Raw genomic sequence first — 19008 nt, 5'->3', positions numbered from 1 at the left:
CAACCCGTTAGTCTCAGGTTATAGTGTTATTACGGTCACAACTCTTCATGCTTTCCTCCAATAGAAGCTGACGCCCTGGCGGAAGAGCTGACAGGTTGGCTGGCTGATAGAAATGAGCCAACCTGTCAGGCCCTCTGTCACTGACAGGGGGGCGCCCTTGACAGGTTGGCTCCGTGACACACGATGTGACAGGAAGAGTGGTTGCCATAGGTCGGCTTTTTTTGGTTGTTGTTGACGAAACACGGCCATGACAGCTGTCAGTGACAATACCGAGAGATGACTGACAAAGAATCACATTGAAACATTCGTGACTGAAGGAGCTTTGTTATGTATCAGGTTTTGTGTCGTGGTGTTCAAGACTCCCTCCTGACAAGTCTGGGGAGACGACGTTCATTTAGCGTTGATCCTACGTTCATTTAACGCTGAGGCTACGTTATTTTAACGAGACCAGCTGGAGAATAAACATTCGAACATGACCTTTTCCTGTGAAACAGAAACAACTTTGTGGATTGAAACGAGCACCCAGTAGGCACGTTAACCAAGAGCAGTGTTATTTCATCGTTGAATCAACGTTATTTACATTGACTTGACATTGATGTAACGTTTAATTAACGCTGACAACGTTGAATTAACATTGAAACCGTTGAATTAACGTTACTCTTGGAAACTGTGCCCACTGGGTACACTATTTCTCTCAGCAAACTCACCACTGACGTCGATCGAGTTTCATCAGTGTTTGGATAGCACTAATACGTTAGTAATTATGAAACACAGCTGTTTACTACCAAGCCCCATACACTGTGTGTCTGATAAATTCAGCATATTCACTGTGTGCTGTTTGATCCAGTGGTCATAGGAGGAATGAAAGAAATATCGAGAAAATGGCAAATGATAGACAACAGGTAGCTGTCCAGCTTCTGTGAGCTCTTGGGTATAATGCACCATAAGGTTCGGTTATTGACACAACGCTGTTAGACTTGTGATACCTCCATCATAATGTCCGCCTTTCCCTGCTTCTTTGAGAGTTATTCTCTTCCTTAACCAAGTTTAAGAATAATTTTGATTTAGAAAATTAATTGGAGCACTGAGGTGACTGGAACCAGGGATCAGGATACTCCTATCCACACACGTTACCCGGTACCACGACACGGAAGGTTATGCAACCTCAGGCTCCATCGACTTCACAGGAAATCTGGAGGCGACCCGAGTTTGACGTACAACCCTCCATGCACTCCGGTGTAGGTAAAGTAGTTCATCAACCGTAGGCTCCAGCTTCAGATACGCAAAGAAGTCATGATTCATTTATCTGTGTCGACCTCGTAAGACGTTGATTACTAGATTACCTTCGTACTGACCAATGTGGGACCCCACTTATAATATCTTTCCGGTATCTTTCATCTTCCTGAGACCGTATTTTAAGTGCTCATCCACTGGAGTACCTTCCCTGTCACTCCTGCCTCTTTCTCTTAACTTATGTACACGTCTCTGATGGAGTACTGTGTCGAAGGCTTTCTGACAGTCCGGAAATATGCAGCTATTTCTGATCCGTGTTTGTGTTTACTATTTGTATTTTATTTGTTGTGCCAGAAAGTTTTTGGATCCTTTGCTAGCTCTTGGATCCCGCCTCTCTCACACTCACAGGTCACCGAGATGCAGACCGTAGCAGCTGTCTAACTCTCAGGTTTCTATTTACTGCAAGGTGAACAAAAGCATCAGGTGAAAGGAACTGTAAATTTATTTCTGCTTCAACATGGAATCGAGCCTTGGCCCTTAGAATTACGACCCCAGAGCGCTGTCCACTCAGCTGCGAAGACCTATGTGTGGGTGAGTGTGTACTCACCTAGTTGTGCTTGCGGGGGTTGAGCTTTGCTCTTTCCGCCCGCCTCTCAACTGTCAATCAACTGTTTCTAACTACTACTACTACTACTTTTATATATATATATATATATATATATATATATATATATATATATATATATATATATATATATATATATATATATATATATATATATTACTCACACACACACACACACACCAGGAAGCAGCCCGTGACAGCTGACTAACTCCCAGGTACCTATTTATTGCTATGTAACAGGAGCATCAGGGTGAAAGAAACTCTGCCCAATGTTTCTCGCCGGCGCCCAGGATAGAACCCGGGACCACAGGATCACAAGTCCAGCGTGCTGTCCGCTCGGCCGGCCGCCCCCCCCCCCCCCCCCCCCCCCGGTGTGTGTGTGTGTGTGTGTGTGTGTGTGTGAGTGAATCAGTATGCATGTGCAGCCCGTTCTCCTACTGTTCCCCATCGTCAGGAAACTGTCGTACTATAGTGCCCTTATCCTAACCTACCAGAGGACCCGAAACAGAAAACGGGACAGTATGTCAATTTCGCGAGGCGCTGCCATTTTGTAGTGCGACGATTTTTGGCCTTAGATGGAGTATACGTCAAAATGCGACGTGCTATTACGAGGACGGGTTGCGCGTGAGCGCGGCCGTTCCTCTTCAGCGTTAACAACGTCACGAAATTGATGTACTAAATGGCCTGGAGCATGTGTTCAAGGCGAAGCGAGCCTGCGTTCTCCCGTCCTTATACAACCCGTTCTCTTGAATAGTACACCGCAATTTGACGTATAACACCCATACGGCCAAACACTGTAGCATTAAAAGCGGGTGGCGAAATTAACGCCATGTCCCGTTTTCTGTTCGTGGGTCTTCGGCTGTTGTTGTCCCCTAACTCCTCTTGCCATTTCGAGGGGGGGGGGGGTATAGGGTGTTTATGTTGCTTCAGGGCACCAATCCCCCCCCCCCCAGCCACAGGGCATGGCGAGAAGGCACCCCTAAACATACCTAATTCCCTAACTCAAACTAAAATACACATAAATGGCAGATCTCATCACAACCCACAACAGTTAAGATGATCATAATAACATGCAAAAATGGAAAATTCTGTTGTTGTTGTTGTTATAGATTCAGTTACTCGGAACAAGTTCCAAGTAGCACGGGTTATGGTGAACCCGTAACTTACCTGGCACAGGAGCGGGGCAAGTAGCACGGGTTATGGTGAACCCGTAACTTACCTGGCACAGGAGCGGGGCAAGTAGCACGGGCTATGGTGAGCCCGTTGTGGACTTACCTGGCACAAGAGCGGTGCTGTGTGTATTGTTGTTGTTGTTAAAGATTTAGCTACTCAGGACGAAGTGTCCATGTAGCACGGGCTATGGTGAGCCCGTAACAGGGTGTATTGTGATTGATTGATGAAGATTAAGCCACCCAAAAGGTGGCACGGGCATGAATAGCCCGTAAGGGTGTATTGTTGTTGTTGTTGTTGTTTCAGATTTAGCTACTCAGAACGAAGTGTCCATGTAGCACGGGCTATGGTGAGCCCGTAAACTGTGCATTGTTGTATTTCGTTTCTTTTATATGGGACACGGGGCACAAAGGGAGAGGTGCACAGTATAGCATTAAAAAGAACTAGAGATGAAGGCCAAACAACAAGCTGCCTAAGCGGCAGGATTGGTGACTTGACAACAGCGGACATGGAAAAAACTATTCATAGTGAAAGCTCCTAACAAGGCCCCGGAGCGGGAAGGTTGTCAGGCATGCGCATGGGGGTCCCTCCGGCCGCCGCCGTACCCACTCGGGCCAGGTCATCCACTCTCTTGTGAGAAACCAGTCGGAGAACTGGTACTCCAGATGACGACTCTGAGTCTGTTTACAAACTAATTTCTCACACTAAATCACACGAATCGTTAAGTAATACAATCACTAAGGAGATGAATAAAAGCTAACTAAGCCCATCAGAAAACAATTATATTGACTCCTTCGGTGAATGAAATGTAATAAAAAAAATATTTTAATAATTTTTAACTTTTATAATGGTTATTGATCACATAATTAAAAACTTCTGCAGGAGTATTAGCACAAGCTCTGGAGAGTTAGTTTACAAACAATGAATATGTAAAAATAGCCTACTATTACAAGAAAATATCACGGCACACAATCAGTGTCAATTCACCCTCAAGGAAGCCTATTAAACTCATTTAAATAAGCTGGAACAAATTTAGCACTTTGAAAAAAATATATCCATATATTTTTCTTTCAACACAACACTAATAGCACAACGAATTTGTTAAGAATTCATAACCATGTGAGCAAGAGGAGACGCAGTCGGCGACTGGACTGTGCTGGGGCCGCCGGCGGACCTACAGAGTTATGCCCACCACCGCCATCTATGGGCACCCAGACGCACCTTCATGACAGCTGACCCCATCTTCTGAGTATTTATATCCCGGCCGAGGAAAGAAACAGGAAACAACAACAAAAAAGAATGATTTATTGCATAGATCGACAGCCAACTGTTTGGCTGTCGACTGTTTAATAAATGTAACCAAAGCCGTCAAAGATTGAGGAAAGGTGTACACTTTCGTAAGTGCTTGCGTAACTGCTTCGTGAATCTGGCCCCTGAGGAGCAACAATCGACCGGCCTCCTCCAATAACAATCGCACACGGGAATAGCAACTTGTGACAAAGGTATTTTGTAATGTGTTTTTGTTTAATTAGCCAGCAAAATGCCATCAGGGAATTCAAGTCTAGTTCTAAGCGAGAATGTATTACAGAAATGGCAACCGATCTCGGTTGCCATTTGTTTAATCGCCTCGGTTGCGCAACTAATGGCAATCACGTTCGCTCGATTTCTCCTTCGTAAAAAATACAATGGTTTAGTCTTTCTAAAACGCGAAAAAGTGTTAAAAAACCTTGTGTTAAAAAAAGAAACAAAAAGTACTTTTTTAACAGAAACTTTTTGTACTTTTTTTAAAAGAAACTTTTTTTAACACCAAAAAGTGTTAAAACCTTGGCTACCTCCGCAGGCGATGAGTCACAATAACGTGGCTAAAGTATGTTGACCAGACCACACACTAGAAGGTGAAGGGACGACGACATTTCAGTCCGTCCTGGACCATTCTCAAGTCGATTGAGAATGGTCCAGGACGGACCGAAACATCGTCGTCCCTTCACCTTCTAGTGTGTAGTCTGGTCAACATAGGCTACCTACCCAACCTACCGTAGCCGATACTATGAGGAGTTTTAATTTCCCTGAACCACCGTAGTTTTTACGTCGGTGTCGATCGCGTAAGAAAAAAATCAGTGAGTTTAGTAGGAGGACGAGTTGTGAATGTGTGCCTGGAAAGTCCAGGGACGTCGGTTCGATCCCATTCCATAGCCTCAATATTTTCCTCATACAAACATCATGTTGTGATTTCTCTTTGCATACTGCAACAGTTATGCAAGTGAATTAGGCTATTGGTTGGTAAATATTGACTTTCAATGAAGGACTTTAATGCGGTGTTACTGACTGCTGAAGTTAGTCGTAAAATATTAGATATTGCTGGCTTTGTGGCTAATTAATGTTATTAATTAACATGTTAACGTCCCAGTGAGGCAGAGATATTGTTATACAGTTGGTAGTGGTAATCTGACCTTGTGTTGAGCGTTTGTCATCATTTGTTGACACGTGTTATTTTGCAGTAATTGGACGTGAAAGAAGAGACAATAATTTGACTTGTCAAATTGCTCATTGATGCGCTGATGAAGATTGTATGATCGTTTAACGTTTAATGTTTTATTGTATTTATTAGAATGATTAATTAGCACCATCTTGGCCAGTCTTTAACCGTGTTTTATTTTCATGGATTTGCATTTGTTTTTATGAATTCATTCTGCTTTTATAATAGTAAATTTTATGAATACACCCCACTTTTGTGTAGCCTTTCAGGTAAGGTGAGCCGGTCGGCCGAGCGGACAGCACGCTGCATTTGTGATCCTGTGGTCCTGGGTTCGATCCCAGTCGACGGCGAGAAACAATGGGCGGAGTTTCTTTCACCCTATGCCCCTGTTACCTAGCAGTAAAATAGGTACCTGGGTGTTAGTCAGCTGTCACGGGCTGCTTCCTGGGGGTGGAGGCCTGGTCGAGGACCGGGCCGCGGGGACACTAAAATGCCCCGAAATCATCTCAAGATAACCTCAAGAAGAAGGTCGTATTGCTCTCCCATAATGCATAATAATAGGGATTTCTGCTAGTTTGTGACTTCATTTTGTGTTTGTTTTGCATAATGGTCTTATTGGTTTCCGAATGATCATTCATGACTGGGCAAGGTAAGGCAGTTATGAGAGAAAGTATTAAGCCACTATAACTATATACCACTGAATGAGGCTGACTGACACGATGCTAGTTGAGGATAAACGCTTGGAATCCCGTGTAGCCAGCTTATTATTAATTATAAATTTGGTTAAGCCCAGATGAGTATTTGGCATCTTAGTTACGAATATTGAGAACTACCATACAGTATACGACACTAAACTGGATGTGTCTTTATGTGTAAGTTGGAAAGCTCTTGCTAAGTCTGACGGATTGTCAAACATTAGTTATTTGACTTTGATTTTCATGTTTATTGTGCACTGTTTGAAAGGTAGTTTATTGTGCACGCCATACTCATCCTGTAAACGGTAGTTTATTGTGCGCCTCATACTCAACTTGTGAGCGGTAATTAGTTGAGCTCGTTGAGTGAAATAAACTGCTGAGGATACAAAATATCGTACACAGAATCAAACGGGCTTGACATTCCTGGTAATATGCAAACAAGCTTGAATGGTTCCCAAGCCAATATGCAACTGAAAACTCCACACCCCCACAGAAGGATTCGAACCCAGACAACCTGGAGCACTATGCACCGTGGCGTACCTGGTACTTTAACCGCTAGACTACACTGACTGTACAAAAATGTTGGTAGTCGTGAGACTATTTATCCAAGATCCGACAGTGCTCGGTGGTCATCTTGGGCATAGATATTTCATCGAATCACCTCATTTGGTGGGGCCACGTGAGCAATACAAATGCGAACAATCTTCAGTTGAAATATCTATGCCCAAGTTGACCACTGAGCGCTGTCGGATGTTGGATAAATCACGTGTTAATTCTTCCTTGTTTCAATTCTTCCTCCGTGGTCTGACACTGTCATATATATATATATATATATATATATATATATATATATATATATATATATATATATATATATATATATATATATATATATATATATATATATGTGTGTGTGTGTGAATGTGAATTGCCTAGGCAATTCACATTCACAATCTTATGTGAATTGCCTAGGCAATTCACATAAGAATAGAGCGACCTACCATGAACACCCAAATCACGGAACTATTTACTCTACCCACCATGAGAGTAAGGACAAGACAAGAACATATCGATGCCAACACAGAAGACAATGTCCAACATAACAGGCCAATTACACTGGATTAATCTTTGTGTTTAGATAGGAGATGCCTCGTATGGGCCAATAAGCCTTCTGCAGCCCCTATGTTTATCCCTTATGTATCCCCCCATGTTTTCACCTTCATTGTATTATCACCTGACCTAATGCGGGTATAAAATCAACTAGTATTGTAAGATCTGTTCACTTGAGAATGAACCATGGAGGTTCGAAACGTCGTGCAAATTTTACAAATAAGTGTAATACACTCTATAGTAAATCACTTCTTTTCTTCACCTTAAAAGTACGAAAATGAGTTTTGGAGAACTCCTATTTCAATTAAGCCCTGATGCTAAGAAATTAGTTAGAGGGGATAGAAGCCCTAAACCAGAAAATAATAAATACAGAATATGCGGTCATATTCAATGAAACATATATATATATATATATATATATATATATATATATATATATATATAGAGAGAGAGAGAGAGAGAGAGAGAGAGAGAGAGAGAGAGAGAGAGAGAGAGAGAGAGAGAGAGAGAGAGAGAGAGAGAGAGAGAGAGTTCTTCTATTCCCAGTACATATACACCGAGAGTATACTTTAATATACTTTAGTCGTGGACAGTATTCAGGACTAAAGTATTCTGGTTGGCTGGTCAATAAGCTATGATGGAGGCCCTGATAACCATTCCAAGACTGATAGGTCTCAAGCCGGACACCGAGCCAAACCAACCTATGGATTTTATCTGTAGTTCCGTCATTGTATATACTTTGGATATTGAAGAAGTGTGAGAGAGTCACCATGCGAAATTATGTAGGTCTGGGCACGTTACTCTACACAGAGAGGGGGAGCGTACCTGGGCGTACCTGGGAGGGGGGGGCGGGCTTAAATTGGTCTTGTATCGTTGACATGCTGACAAGTGCTTGCACCCAATGTCTGCCGGTTATAGCTCCCAGCTCCACCTTCTACTGGCGTCACTAGCATCTGCTACCACCTTCCACTGACGTCTGATGTCCTCAGTATCACCTACGACTAGTGTCTGATGACATCAGCCCCCAGCCTGATGTCATCAGCTGACGTCATCAGCACTAACTACCACTGGTGGCTGACGTCATCAGCACCTGGCCCACTAATCACCTTGTTTACCATCACTCTACACACAACTACCCCTAAAGAAGTGCAGATATTTCCAATAAGACCAATGGCTGAATAAAGAAGACTAAGCTATGGGAACAATAGCAGCAACAGAAGGGACGTGATCACCATATACAAGATTCTGAAGAGAATAGAGTGTGTGAACATTGACATTATCTTTAAATATGAAAACAAATAGGACAAGAACACATAAGTAGAAACTAGAGATTGAAATGAGTCGAAAATATATAAGGAGGTATTCGTACCTTGAACAAGTGGTCAACAAATGGACTGCAGTAGAAGAAGAAGAGGTCATGGAAACCACCTCCATCGACAAAACCAAGATGAGATGTGATCGAGAACTCGAACGCCAGAAGGAAATTTAGATTAAATGGCAGGAGGTGCAACATGGAGTGACATGATGACTTACACCTGACCTAGAAGAGGCGAGTGTTAGTTATGATGCACTGCGCTGTCACACTCGTAGCCCACTCTCATGCCAGACACACACACACACATGATGCACACACAAGCTACACATGGCACTTACACACACACACATACACACATCACAAGTAGTGATGTGGTGGAGGCTGACTCCATGCACAGTTTCAAATGTAGATTTGAGAGAGCCCAGTAGGCTCAGGAATCTGTAAACCAGTTGATTGACAGTTGAGAGGCGGGACCAAAGAGCCAGAACTCAATCCCCTGCAACCACAACTAGGTGAGTACACACATGGGAGAGCACATTGACCTCTCCCACAATACACTCGCTTTACCTGACCAACCCCATGATAGACCTGCCTCAACAATGCACAATATACTCTCCATTGATCAAAACCCTCCCCCACGGGTCATCAACACACACACACACACACACACACACACACACACACACACACACACACACACACACACACACACACACACACACGACAAACACACACACACACACACACACACACACACACAGGACAAACAAACATTCAGACAGGAGTGAGTTAACAATCACAGGTGATAATTTGCTCTACGTTGCAATCAAATTGCCAAATATTTACCTAAATAAAATCTCTGTGTTATATTCATAGAATGTTTACCAGCTGTAAATTCACATATTTATTTCCGTAGAAAAAATTAAAATAAAATACATAAAAACCCTGAATGCACAATAAACACAAAACGGTTGAGAATTTTCCAGGAAAGAATAGCAATTTCAGTTCTCCAAATTGTTCACCTTTTATTATCAAACTCTGGACTACTTGAATTACCTGACACACGTATAAATCACCATAAATATAAATGGTCGCGTGACCTGCTGTCCTACACAACAAAAAAAAATTACCAGCCCTATTGTTTGCTTTTGTTTTATGTGATATTGGAACATCATGCCGTAAGCTATTTAATCATTAGTGAGCAAATAGGTCCTTGTGAATGATGGGTTGCATGTAGTTACTCATCATAATTTAGGAGCCTAATTGCTATACGAATCGCACGCCTGTGTGTGGCAGAGAGGGAGAGAGGCAGACAGACAGACACGGACACAGACAGAGACACAGACAATGGAAAAACAGCTTTATCTGAAGATGATACTCCACAAAATTTCCCATCATAACTTGCATCAGGTTCGGTGTTATCTCCTCAAATTCTGGCTCCTGGAGACCGTCCGTGCTTGTGTATAGATCACATGCACCCAGCGGTGTGATCCCTCCCCTGGTGATCACCCTGGGTGATCTTGAGGCAAAATCACCCGTGGTACTCACCTAAATACCCGGCACCTCGTCCGGTAGAGCGCCCAACGCTGGGAGAACAGAGACGCAAAATCATCCATAACAGCCGAGGACATTGAGGAGCATGCTGGCTGTTGTCTCTCTTGCTCGAGAGGTAATGTTTCCCGCCTTGTGAGATAACTTATTTTTGCGTTACCTTGGAAAGTATTTTTTTCTCTGTTTTATTGATTTATAATAATTGTCTTAAATATTTGCGAATGAAATGTTTGTAGTTAAATAAAAAAAATTATTTTATATATATTATACTATTTCATATATTCTTCAGAATATTACTAAATTATACATTATTTATCATCATTATAAACAAAAAATCCGTTTATATCTTCTATCTATAAGAGTTTATATACTCTTTTCTGTCTCTTTATCCCCCTGTCTCTTATATTCCTCTTTTCTCGTTACCACTTTTGACAGTCAATGACCTGTCTATAACTGGCGCCAGAGCGACGGGGCACCAATCAACCGTCCCCCCCCCCCCCAAGCCCAAGCTCACCGTTGCCAATTACAGCAATAACGGACGTTAATAGCGCTCCGGTGCACCCGGACTAAAGAGGCCGAACATATACACACACACATCACAGTGGGAGTGATCTGAGAACCAGTCTGGCCCGGCCTGATCACCATCCTCACTACTGTATCCTATCATGGAACAGATGCAGCACAACCGAAGTGGCTCCGGGGTTGCTGACGGGAGGGGAAATGGGAGAGGGGAGATGGGAGGGGAAGAGAGGAGAAGGAAGAGGGGATGGAACTGTTGGAGGTGATGGGGGTGGTGAGAGAGGGGGGGTGAGAATGTAATAGGGGGGGTAAAGAGGAAAATGGTAGTGTAGCCGAGAGAGAGAAAAGAGAGATGGGAAGACAAACGCAGGGAGTGGGAATAACAAAACAAAGAGCGTGTGTAGAGAAGGGATTGGAGAGAACTACAAAGATAGGAACAGACGGAATAATGTATCATATATATAATATAAAAAGTTTGTGAGGGTACCACCTCTGGTGCCAATGTGGGGACCCGTAGCCTCGGAGAAGAAAATAAAAAGTATTCAGAGGAGACCTTGTGGTTTCTCACTGAACACTAATATTATCTTCTCCTACCACCCCTATCACTACTATCTCCTAATATAAAATATATATAAATATATATATGTATATATATATATATATATATATATATATATATATATAGAGAGAGAGAGAGAGAGAGAGAGAGAGAGAGAGAGAGAGAGAGAGGTGGTACCCTCACAAATTTATATATATATATATATATATATATATATATATATATATATATATATATATATATATATATATATATATATATATATATATATATATATATATATATATATATATATATATATATATATATGTGTGTGTGTGTGTGTGTGTGTATCACGAAAATAAACACGTGATTAAAAATGTGACAATGTCAGACCACGGAGGAAAAATGAAACAGGAATTTCCTTAAGTACTTTCGTATATTAATACATCTTCAGAAGGAGTGTTTCATTTTTCCTCCGTGGTCTGATATATATATATATATATATATATATATATATATATATATATATATATATATATATATATATATATATATATATATATATATATATGTATATATATATATATATATATACATATATATTAGTATATTTTGGTAGCAGTCTTTCCTGTAGACATATATTATTAAATATGACCGAAAAAGTAAGATTAATAATTCTAACACGAATTTTCTCAATCTTTCGTACATTACGCTTCACTGTTGGAGGTAAATCAAAAATCACTTCTCCAAAATTCATTTTTATTTCTAGTCTGACGCGACACGGGCGCGTTTCGTAAAACTTATTACATTTTCAAAGACTTCACAAATACACAACTGATTAGAACGTATCTCTGATTTTATATCTACATTTGAGTGAGGTGGGAAGGGTGATGTGGCATTAACACAAGACAGAACAGGAGGGGATATTAATAGGGTATTAAAAGTATCAACACAAGACAGAACAGAAACAATGGGTATTGAATAGAAGTGTTTGTAGAAAGCCTATTGGTCCATATTTCTTGATGCTTCTATATTGGAGCGGAGTCTTGAGGTGTGTAGAATATAGTTGTGCAATAATTGGCTGTTGATTGCTGGTGTTGACTTCTTGATGTGTAGTGCCTCGCAAACGTCAAGCCGCCTGCTATCGCTGTATCTATCGATGATTTCTGTGTTGTTTACTAGGATTTCTCTGGCGATGGTTTGGTTGTGGGAAGAGATTATATGTTCCTTAATGGAGTCCTGTTGCTTATGCATCGTTAAACGCCTAGAAAGAGATGTTGTTGTCTTGCCTATATACTGGGTTTTTTGGAGCTTACAGTCCCCAAGTGGGCATTTGAAGGCATAGACGACATTAGTCTCTTTTAAAGCGTTCTGTTTTGTGTCTGGAGAGTTTCTCATGAGTACGGCCAAAAAAAAAATGAAAAACGTTTCTCATGAAAAACGGCCAGCCTACTCATGAGAAACTCTCCAATATAGAAGCATCAAGAAATATGGACCAATAGGCTTTCTACAAACACTTCTATTCAATACCCATTGTTTCTGTTCTGTCTTGTGTTGATACTTTTAATACCCTATTAATATCCCCTCCTGTTCTGTCTTGTGTTAATGCCACATCCCCCTTCCCACCTCACTCAAATGTAGATATAAAATCAGAGATACGTTCTAATCAGTTGTGTATTTGTGAAGTCTTTGAAAATGTAATAAGTTTTACGAAACGCGCCCGTGTCGCGTCAGACTAGAAATAAAAATGAATTTTGGAGAAGTGATTTTTGATTTACCTCCAACAGTGAAGCGTAATGTACGAAAGATTGAGAAAATTCGTGTTAGAATTATTAATCTTACTTTTTCGGTCATATTTAATAATATACATATATATATATATATATATATATATATATATATATATATATATATATATATATATATATATATATATATATATATATATTATATATATATATATGTCGTACCTAGTAGCCAGAACGCACTTCTCAGCCTACTATGCAAGGCCCAATTTGCCTAATAAGCCAAGTTTTCCTGAATTATTATATTTTCTCTAATTTTTTTCTTATGAAATGATAAAGCTACCCATATCATTACGTATGAGGTCAACTTTTTTTTATTGGAGTTAAAATTAACGTAGATATATGACCGAACCTAACCAACCCTACCTAACCTAACCTAACCTATCTTTATATGTTAGGTTAGGTTAGGTAGCCGAAAAAGTTATGTTTGGTTAGGTTAGGTAGGTTAGGTAGTCGAAAAAGAATTAATTCATGAAAACTTGGCTTATTAGGCAAAATGGGCCTTGCATAGTAGGCTTAGAAGTGCGTTCTGGCTACTTGGTACGACATATATAATATATATATATATATATGTATGTCTATGCATTTACGTGATATTATATATATATATAATATCACGTAAATGCATAGACATACATATGCAATATTAATGTAGAGCTCCGCCTCTGAACACAGTGGCTGGCAGTGTCCAATTAAACCATGCCATCAGGCGAGCATAACAAGGCTGGCGTGATCACATGTTGCAGAGTGTTCCTGCATCACTTCCCCGGCTGCTTCCCGATGCTGCCTCTACCATATTCTCCATTATCTTACCCAGGAAGTTGTTCCATTAATCAACAACCATATTCCCAAACCAGTATTTACCCAGGTCTTTTCTGAATCTAAACTAATCCACTTTGTATCCACTGCTTCGTGTTCTGTGTTTGCGTTGGTATATTTAACACCTTATTCAGCCCAACCTCTTGGTTTGGTAGTAGTTATAGGAAGGATGAGGACCATAGTACATATACCGACATACAACGCAGTTAGAAAGTAGAAATCGGTACTGTTGAATTTGGACAAACCGTAAATCGATTTTAGATTTAATGTTGTAAAGACAAACTATCCTAACCTAACCTTCCTAGGCCTGGTACACGATATCTGAGGCCTTAAATACTACATATGTGTGCTACTAGGCCTAAGAATATTTACGTTTGTTTTTTAGCATAATTGTTTTCGGACTCTATAACGTGAATAGTACAAAGTTCTACTGTTTAATTGCTTAGTAAGTCATTGTTTGTATTATGGTGCACATAATTAAGTGCTGTCTAAACAGAGCGATGGGTTGCCCCTATTAATATTCCTCATGTTATACCCTTCCAAATATATATGTCTAACCCAACTAGGTTATATATATATATATATATATATATATATATATATATATATATATATATATATATATATATATATATATATATATATATATATATATATATATATATATGTGTGTGTGTGTGTGTACTCACCTATTTGTGCTTGCGGGGTTGAGCTTTGGCTCTTTGGTCCCGTCTCTCAACTGTCAATCAACTGATGTACAGATTCCTGAGCCTACTGGGCTCTATCATATCTACATTTGAAACTGTGTATGGAGTCAGCCTCCACCACATCACTGCCTAATGCATTCCATCTATTAACTACTCTGACACTGAAAAAGTTCCTTCTAACGTCCCTGTGGCTCATGTGGGTACTCAGTTTCCACCTGTGTCCCCTTGTTCGCGTACCACCAGTGTTGAATAGTTTATCCTTGTTTACCCGGTCGATTCCCCTGAGGATTTTGTAGGTTGTGATCATGCCTCCCTTTACTCTTCTGTCTTCCAGAGTCGTAAGGTGCATTTCCCGCAGCCTTTCCTCATAACTCATGCCTCTTAGTTCTGGGACTATTCTAGTAGCATACCTTTGGACTTTTTCCAGCTTCGTCTTATGCTTGACAAGGTACGGGCTCTGTGCTGGGGCCGCATACTCCAGGATTAATCTTACATATGTGGTGTACAAAATTCTGAATGATTCTTTACACAGGTTCCTGAACGCCGTTCGGATGTTAGCCAGCCTCGCATATGCCGCAGACGTTATTCTTTTTATGTGGGCTTGATGAGACAAGTTTGGTGTGATATCAACTCCTAGATCTTTCTCTCTGTCCGTTTCATTAAGTACTTCATCTCCTACTCTGTATCCTGTGTCTGGTCTCCTGTTTCCACTGCCTAGTTCCACTTTGCATTTACTCGGGTTGAACTTCAATAGCCATTTGTTGAAGGTCATCTTGTAGCCCCCTACTGTCATCCTCTGTTTCAATCCTCCTCATAATTTTTGCATCATATATGTGTGTGTGTGTGTGTGTAAATCACGAAAATTAACACGGGATGAAAAATGTGACAGTGTCAGACCACGGAGGAAGAATTGAAACAGGAATTTCCTTAAGTACTTTCGTATTTTAATACATCTTCAGAAGGAATTAATACATCATTCCTTCTGAAGATATATTAATATGTGAAAGTACTTAAGGAAATTTCCGTTTCAATTCTTCCTCCGTGGTCTGACACTGTCATTCATATATATATATATATATATATATATATATATATATATATATATATATATATATATATATATATATATATATATATATATATATACGAGTTTGAGTAATTATAAATAGGAGCTGTCTCTTATGGACCAACAACCCTTCTTGCAGTATTTATTGTGTTATTATGTTCTTAATACTTTTAGTTCCCCCTCAATATTTCTAATTATTCATTAATAATGTATAAATCAGCGCTGCCATGTAATGCAGCACTGTTATTTATTATAAAGACTAACTTTATTCTCTTATATTTGTGAGTATTGGTGGAGTTTAATTATCTGTTTATTGGTATTACGACGCTGCCAAGGGAGAACAGGATTTGTTCTCATAAACAGATGAACACGACCACTGAGCCTGTTGCATCAGCACCGACTTTGTTGCACAAGCACTGAACCTGTTGCACAATATCACTAAGCGAGTTGCACTGGGTCTGTTGCACGAGCACTGAGCCTGTTGCACAGGCATTGCACCCGTTGTATGAACACGGAACTTGTTGAACGAGGAATGATGTGAAAGTTCGCACCTGGTTCAATACACAGTGTGAACAGTTTGTATTTTCCGTTAGAAAAACTTGAAAATTTGTGTAATTTGGGAAAAAAATGCATTTGTATAACTGGACAAAAAAATATATATTTCACTGTCAGTTCTAGCCCTATAATAGCCAAGATCATAACAAGGAGGAAGCCAAAGTGGCAACTGTGACACAGTAAATGGGCTGTGTCACCCATTTACTGAGCAGCAGTAAATGGGTGACACAGCAGTAAATGGGTGATCACCCATTTACAACACCAGCAGAGAGGTAGCGAGAGTGTGTAGACGACACAGACAAGAGTGTAACACCCAAGTGTTACACTTGGGCCACTATACAAGTGGTAGTGACACGCTTGTAGAGCCATTAACACCTTGGGCTCTTTCTTGTGAGTAAACACTGCTCCTCAAACCCCCCTTCAGAAACCCTGAGGTGGGACGCAGCACTAATGGAAGTAAATTAACTGAGAACTTAAAACTTTGAAACACACTAGGTTATCTTTCGGGGCTTAGCGTCCCCATGGCTCGGTCCTCGACCAGACCTCCTTTTTGTTACACTTCCACAGGAAGCAGTCCGTAGCAGCTGTCTAACTCCCAGGTACCTATTTACTGCTAGGTACTTCTTTTCTAAACAAGAAAACAATTACGTAATTGCTCTCTTGTTCGATAATTAATTGTCGAACTAAAGAAATATGCTTCAAGTTTTAACAATCCTTAAGAGTGTTACAACTTGTTAACATCGAGCCCCAATCTTGTAAGAAGCGACGCCGTGCCTCTAACGACCAGTCCAAGTGCTTGTCAGCACTCCCGAAGCCGCACTCGTTAAAAAAGACTTAGAGAAGACTTTACATGTCTCATGCCAGGATCACGTTTATCTTGACTTTATAAGACTTTTACGCCCGTGCTAAGCGGGTTACATAAATGTAAGTAGTTACTGTGACTCAGACCTCACAGTGATGTAGTCACAGTGCTGTAGTCACAGTGATGTAGTCACAGTGCTGTAGTTACAGTGATGTAGTCACAGTGTTGTAGTCACAGTGATGTAGTCACAGTGCTGTAGTCACAGTGATGTAGTCACAGTGATGTAGTCACAGTGCTGTAGTCACAGTGCTGTAGTTACAGTGAACCCTACACAAAGTAGTTACTGTGCCGCTGGTCACGCCTACGGTGCCATACATGACGGGAACAGTAGCCTACGGTGTTAGCCCACTACAGTAGCCTACGGTGTTAGCCTACTACAGTAGCCTACGGTGTTAGCCTACTACAGTAGCCTACGGTGTTAGCCTACTACAGTAGCCTACGGTGTTAGCCTACTACAGTAGCCTACGGTGTTAGCCTACTACAGTAGCCTACGGTGTTAGCCTACTACAGTAGCCTACTACAGCAGACAAAATACAATTTGTTCTTGAGACAATTTATCGCGATTAGTTAATTTCCGTTTCGTATCAATTGTTGGTACAGAGGTACATCATGGTCTTGCCGGCTTGGCGCCTTCTCCTGGTAATTGCTACAATCACTTGGGCTGGACGGTAGAGCGACGGTCTCGCATCATGCAGGTCGGCGTTCAATCCCCCGACCGTCCAAGTGGTTGGGAACCATTCCTCCCCCCTGTCCCATCCCAAATCCTCATCCTGACCCCATCCAAGTGCTGTATAGTCGTAATGGCTTGGCTCTTTTCCCTGAGACGTCCCTTCTGTTAATTGCTCACTCGCCCATTTTGGGTCGTTCTGTATTAAAAGACACATACCATTGTGCTACTCTTTGATTCCAAAATTAAAAATAAAAAATGAAACCTTTGCAAAGCTTTGAATCGCCTTTACATACACACAAAATGTAAGATATTTTTTTGAGAAATGTCAGTTAACTTATCATACTTGCATAGTATGCATTTACAAAATATTTGTTTGGTTTAAGGGAAATTGTTGCATCTGCGAGTAAACGCTGCAATGATTGGATGCAACACCAGCAGCAGTACCAACACCACCACAGCAACACCAGCAGTACCAACACCACCACAGCAACACCAGCAGTACCAACACCACCACAGCAACACCAGCAGTACCAACACCACCACAGCAACACCAGCAGTACCAACACCACCACAGCAACACCAGCAGTACCAACACCACCACAGCAACACCAGCAGTACCAACACCACCACAGCAACACCAGCCAGAGATGCAGCAGCAGCACCAGCAGTAACGAGGGTAGCCAGGAGCACAAAGCCACAAATGAGAAGGCCAGAGGGGGAAGGGTACCTCAATTGCCCTCCCAGCAGAGGGAAGAAGAGGCGCTGAGTGCCTCCCCTCAGGAAAACTTTCATCTCCTGGGTTAATTGTGGAAGATTAGAGGCGCAGGTTGGAGGTAATAGCCAGGTGCCCGGGACGGACTCCTTCCTCCCAAACCATAAAAGATAAAAATCTGCTTTTGAAGTGACTGAGAAATTACGTTTCTCTCTCATCTTCTTTCGTCCCACTTATTTCGATGGACCCCCTTACCCGTTCACCCTCTCTCTCTCTCTCTCTCTCTCTCTCTCTCTCTCTCTCTCTCTCTCTCTCTCTCTCTCTCTTTTTCTCTTTCTCTCTCTCTCTCTCTCTCTCTCTCTCTCTCTCTCTCTCTCTCTCTCTCTCTCTCTCTCTCTCTCTCTCTCTCTCTCTCTCTCTCTCTCTCTCTCTCTCCCCCTCTCTCTCTCTCTCTCTCTCTCTCTCTCTCTCTCTCTCTCTCTCTCTCTCTCTCTCTCTCTCTCTCTCTCTCTCTCTCTCTCTCTCTCTCTCGTGTGTAAGAAACTATTTTGGGGGGTGGAGAGGGGCTACGTGGAGC

The 19008-nt window shown here is 41.2% G+C and overlaps 1 protein-coding gene across 2 annotated transcripts in view; it reads right to left on the bottom strand.

Annotated features, from left to right (window-relative positions):
* LOC123751470 (troponin C) overlaps positions 1 to 19008 on the bottom strand; it is a 56971-nt gene that overhangs the window by 20342 nt on the left and 17621 nt on the right. The window contains exon 1 of one of the 2 annotated variants that reach the window (XM_045733557.2): positions 4145 to 4177. The exons of the other annotated variant lie outside the window; for it this stretch is intronic. Within the exon in view, the coding sequence (XP_045589513.1) occupies positions 4145 to 4147 (3 nt within the window). The 5' untranslated portion in view covers positions 4148 to 4177. Of the gene's footprint in view, positions 1 to 4144; positions 4178 to 19008 lie in introns of those variants that run through there. 2 annotated transcript variants of the gene reach the window in all.

This window comes from Procambarus clarkii, chromosome 29 (genome assembly GCF_040958095.1).
Source record: "Procambarus clarkii isolate CNS0578487 chromosome 29, FALCON_Pclarkii_2.0, whole genome shotgun sequence".
NCBI classification, from domain to species: domain Eukaryota; kingdom Metazoa; phylum Arthropoda; class Malacostraca; order Decapoda; family Cambaridae; genus Procambarus; species Procambarus clarkii.
Note: the sequence above shows the minus strand (reverse complement) of the source record. Positions and strands in the feature narration are given on the sequence as shown.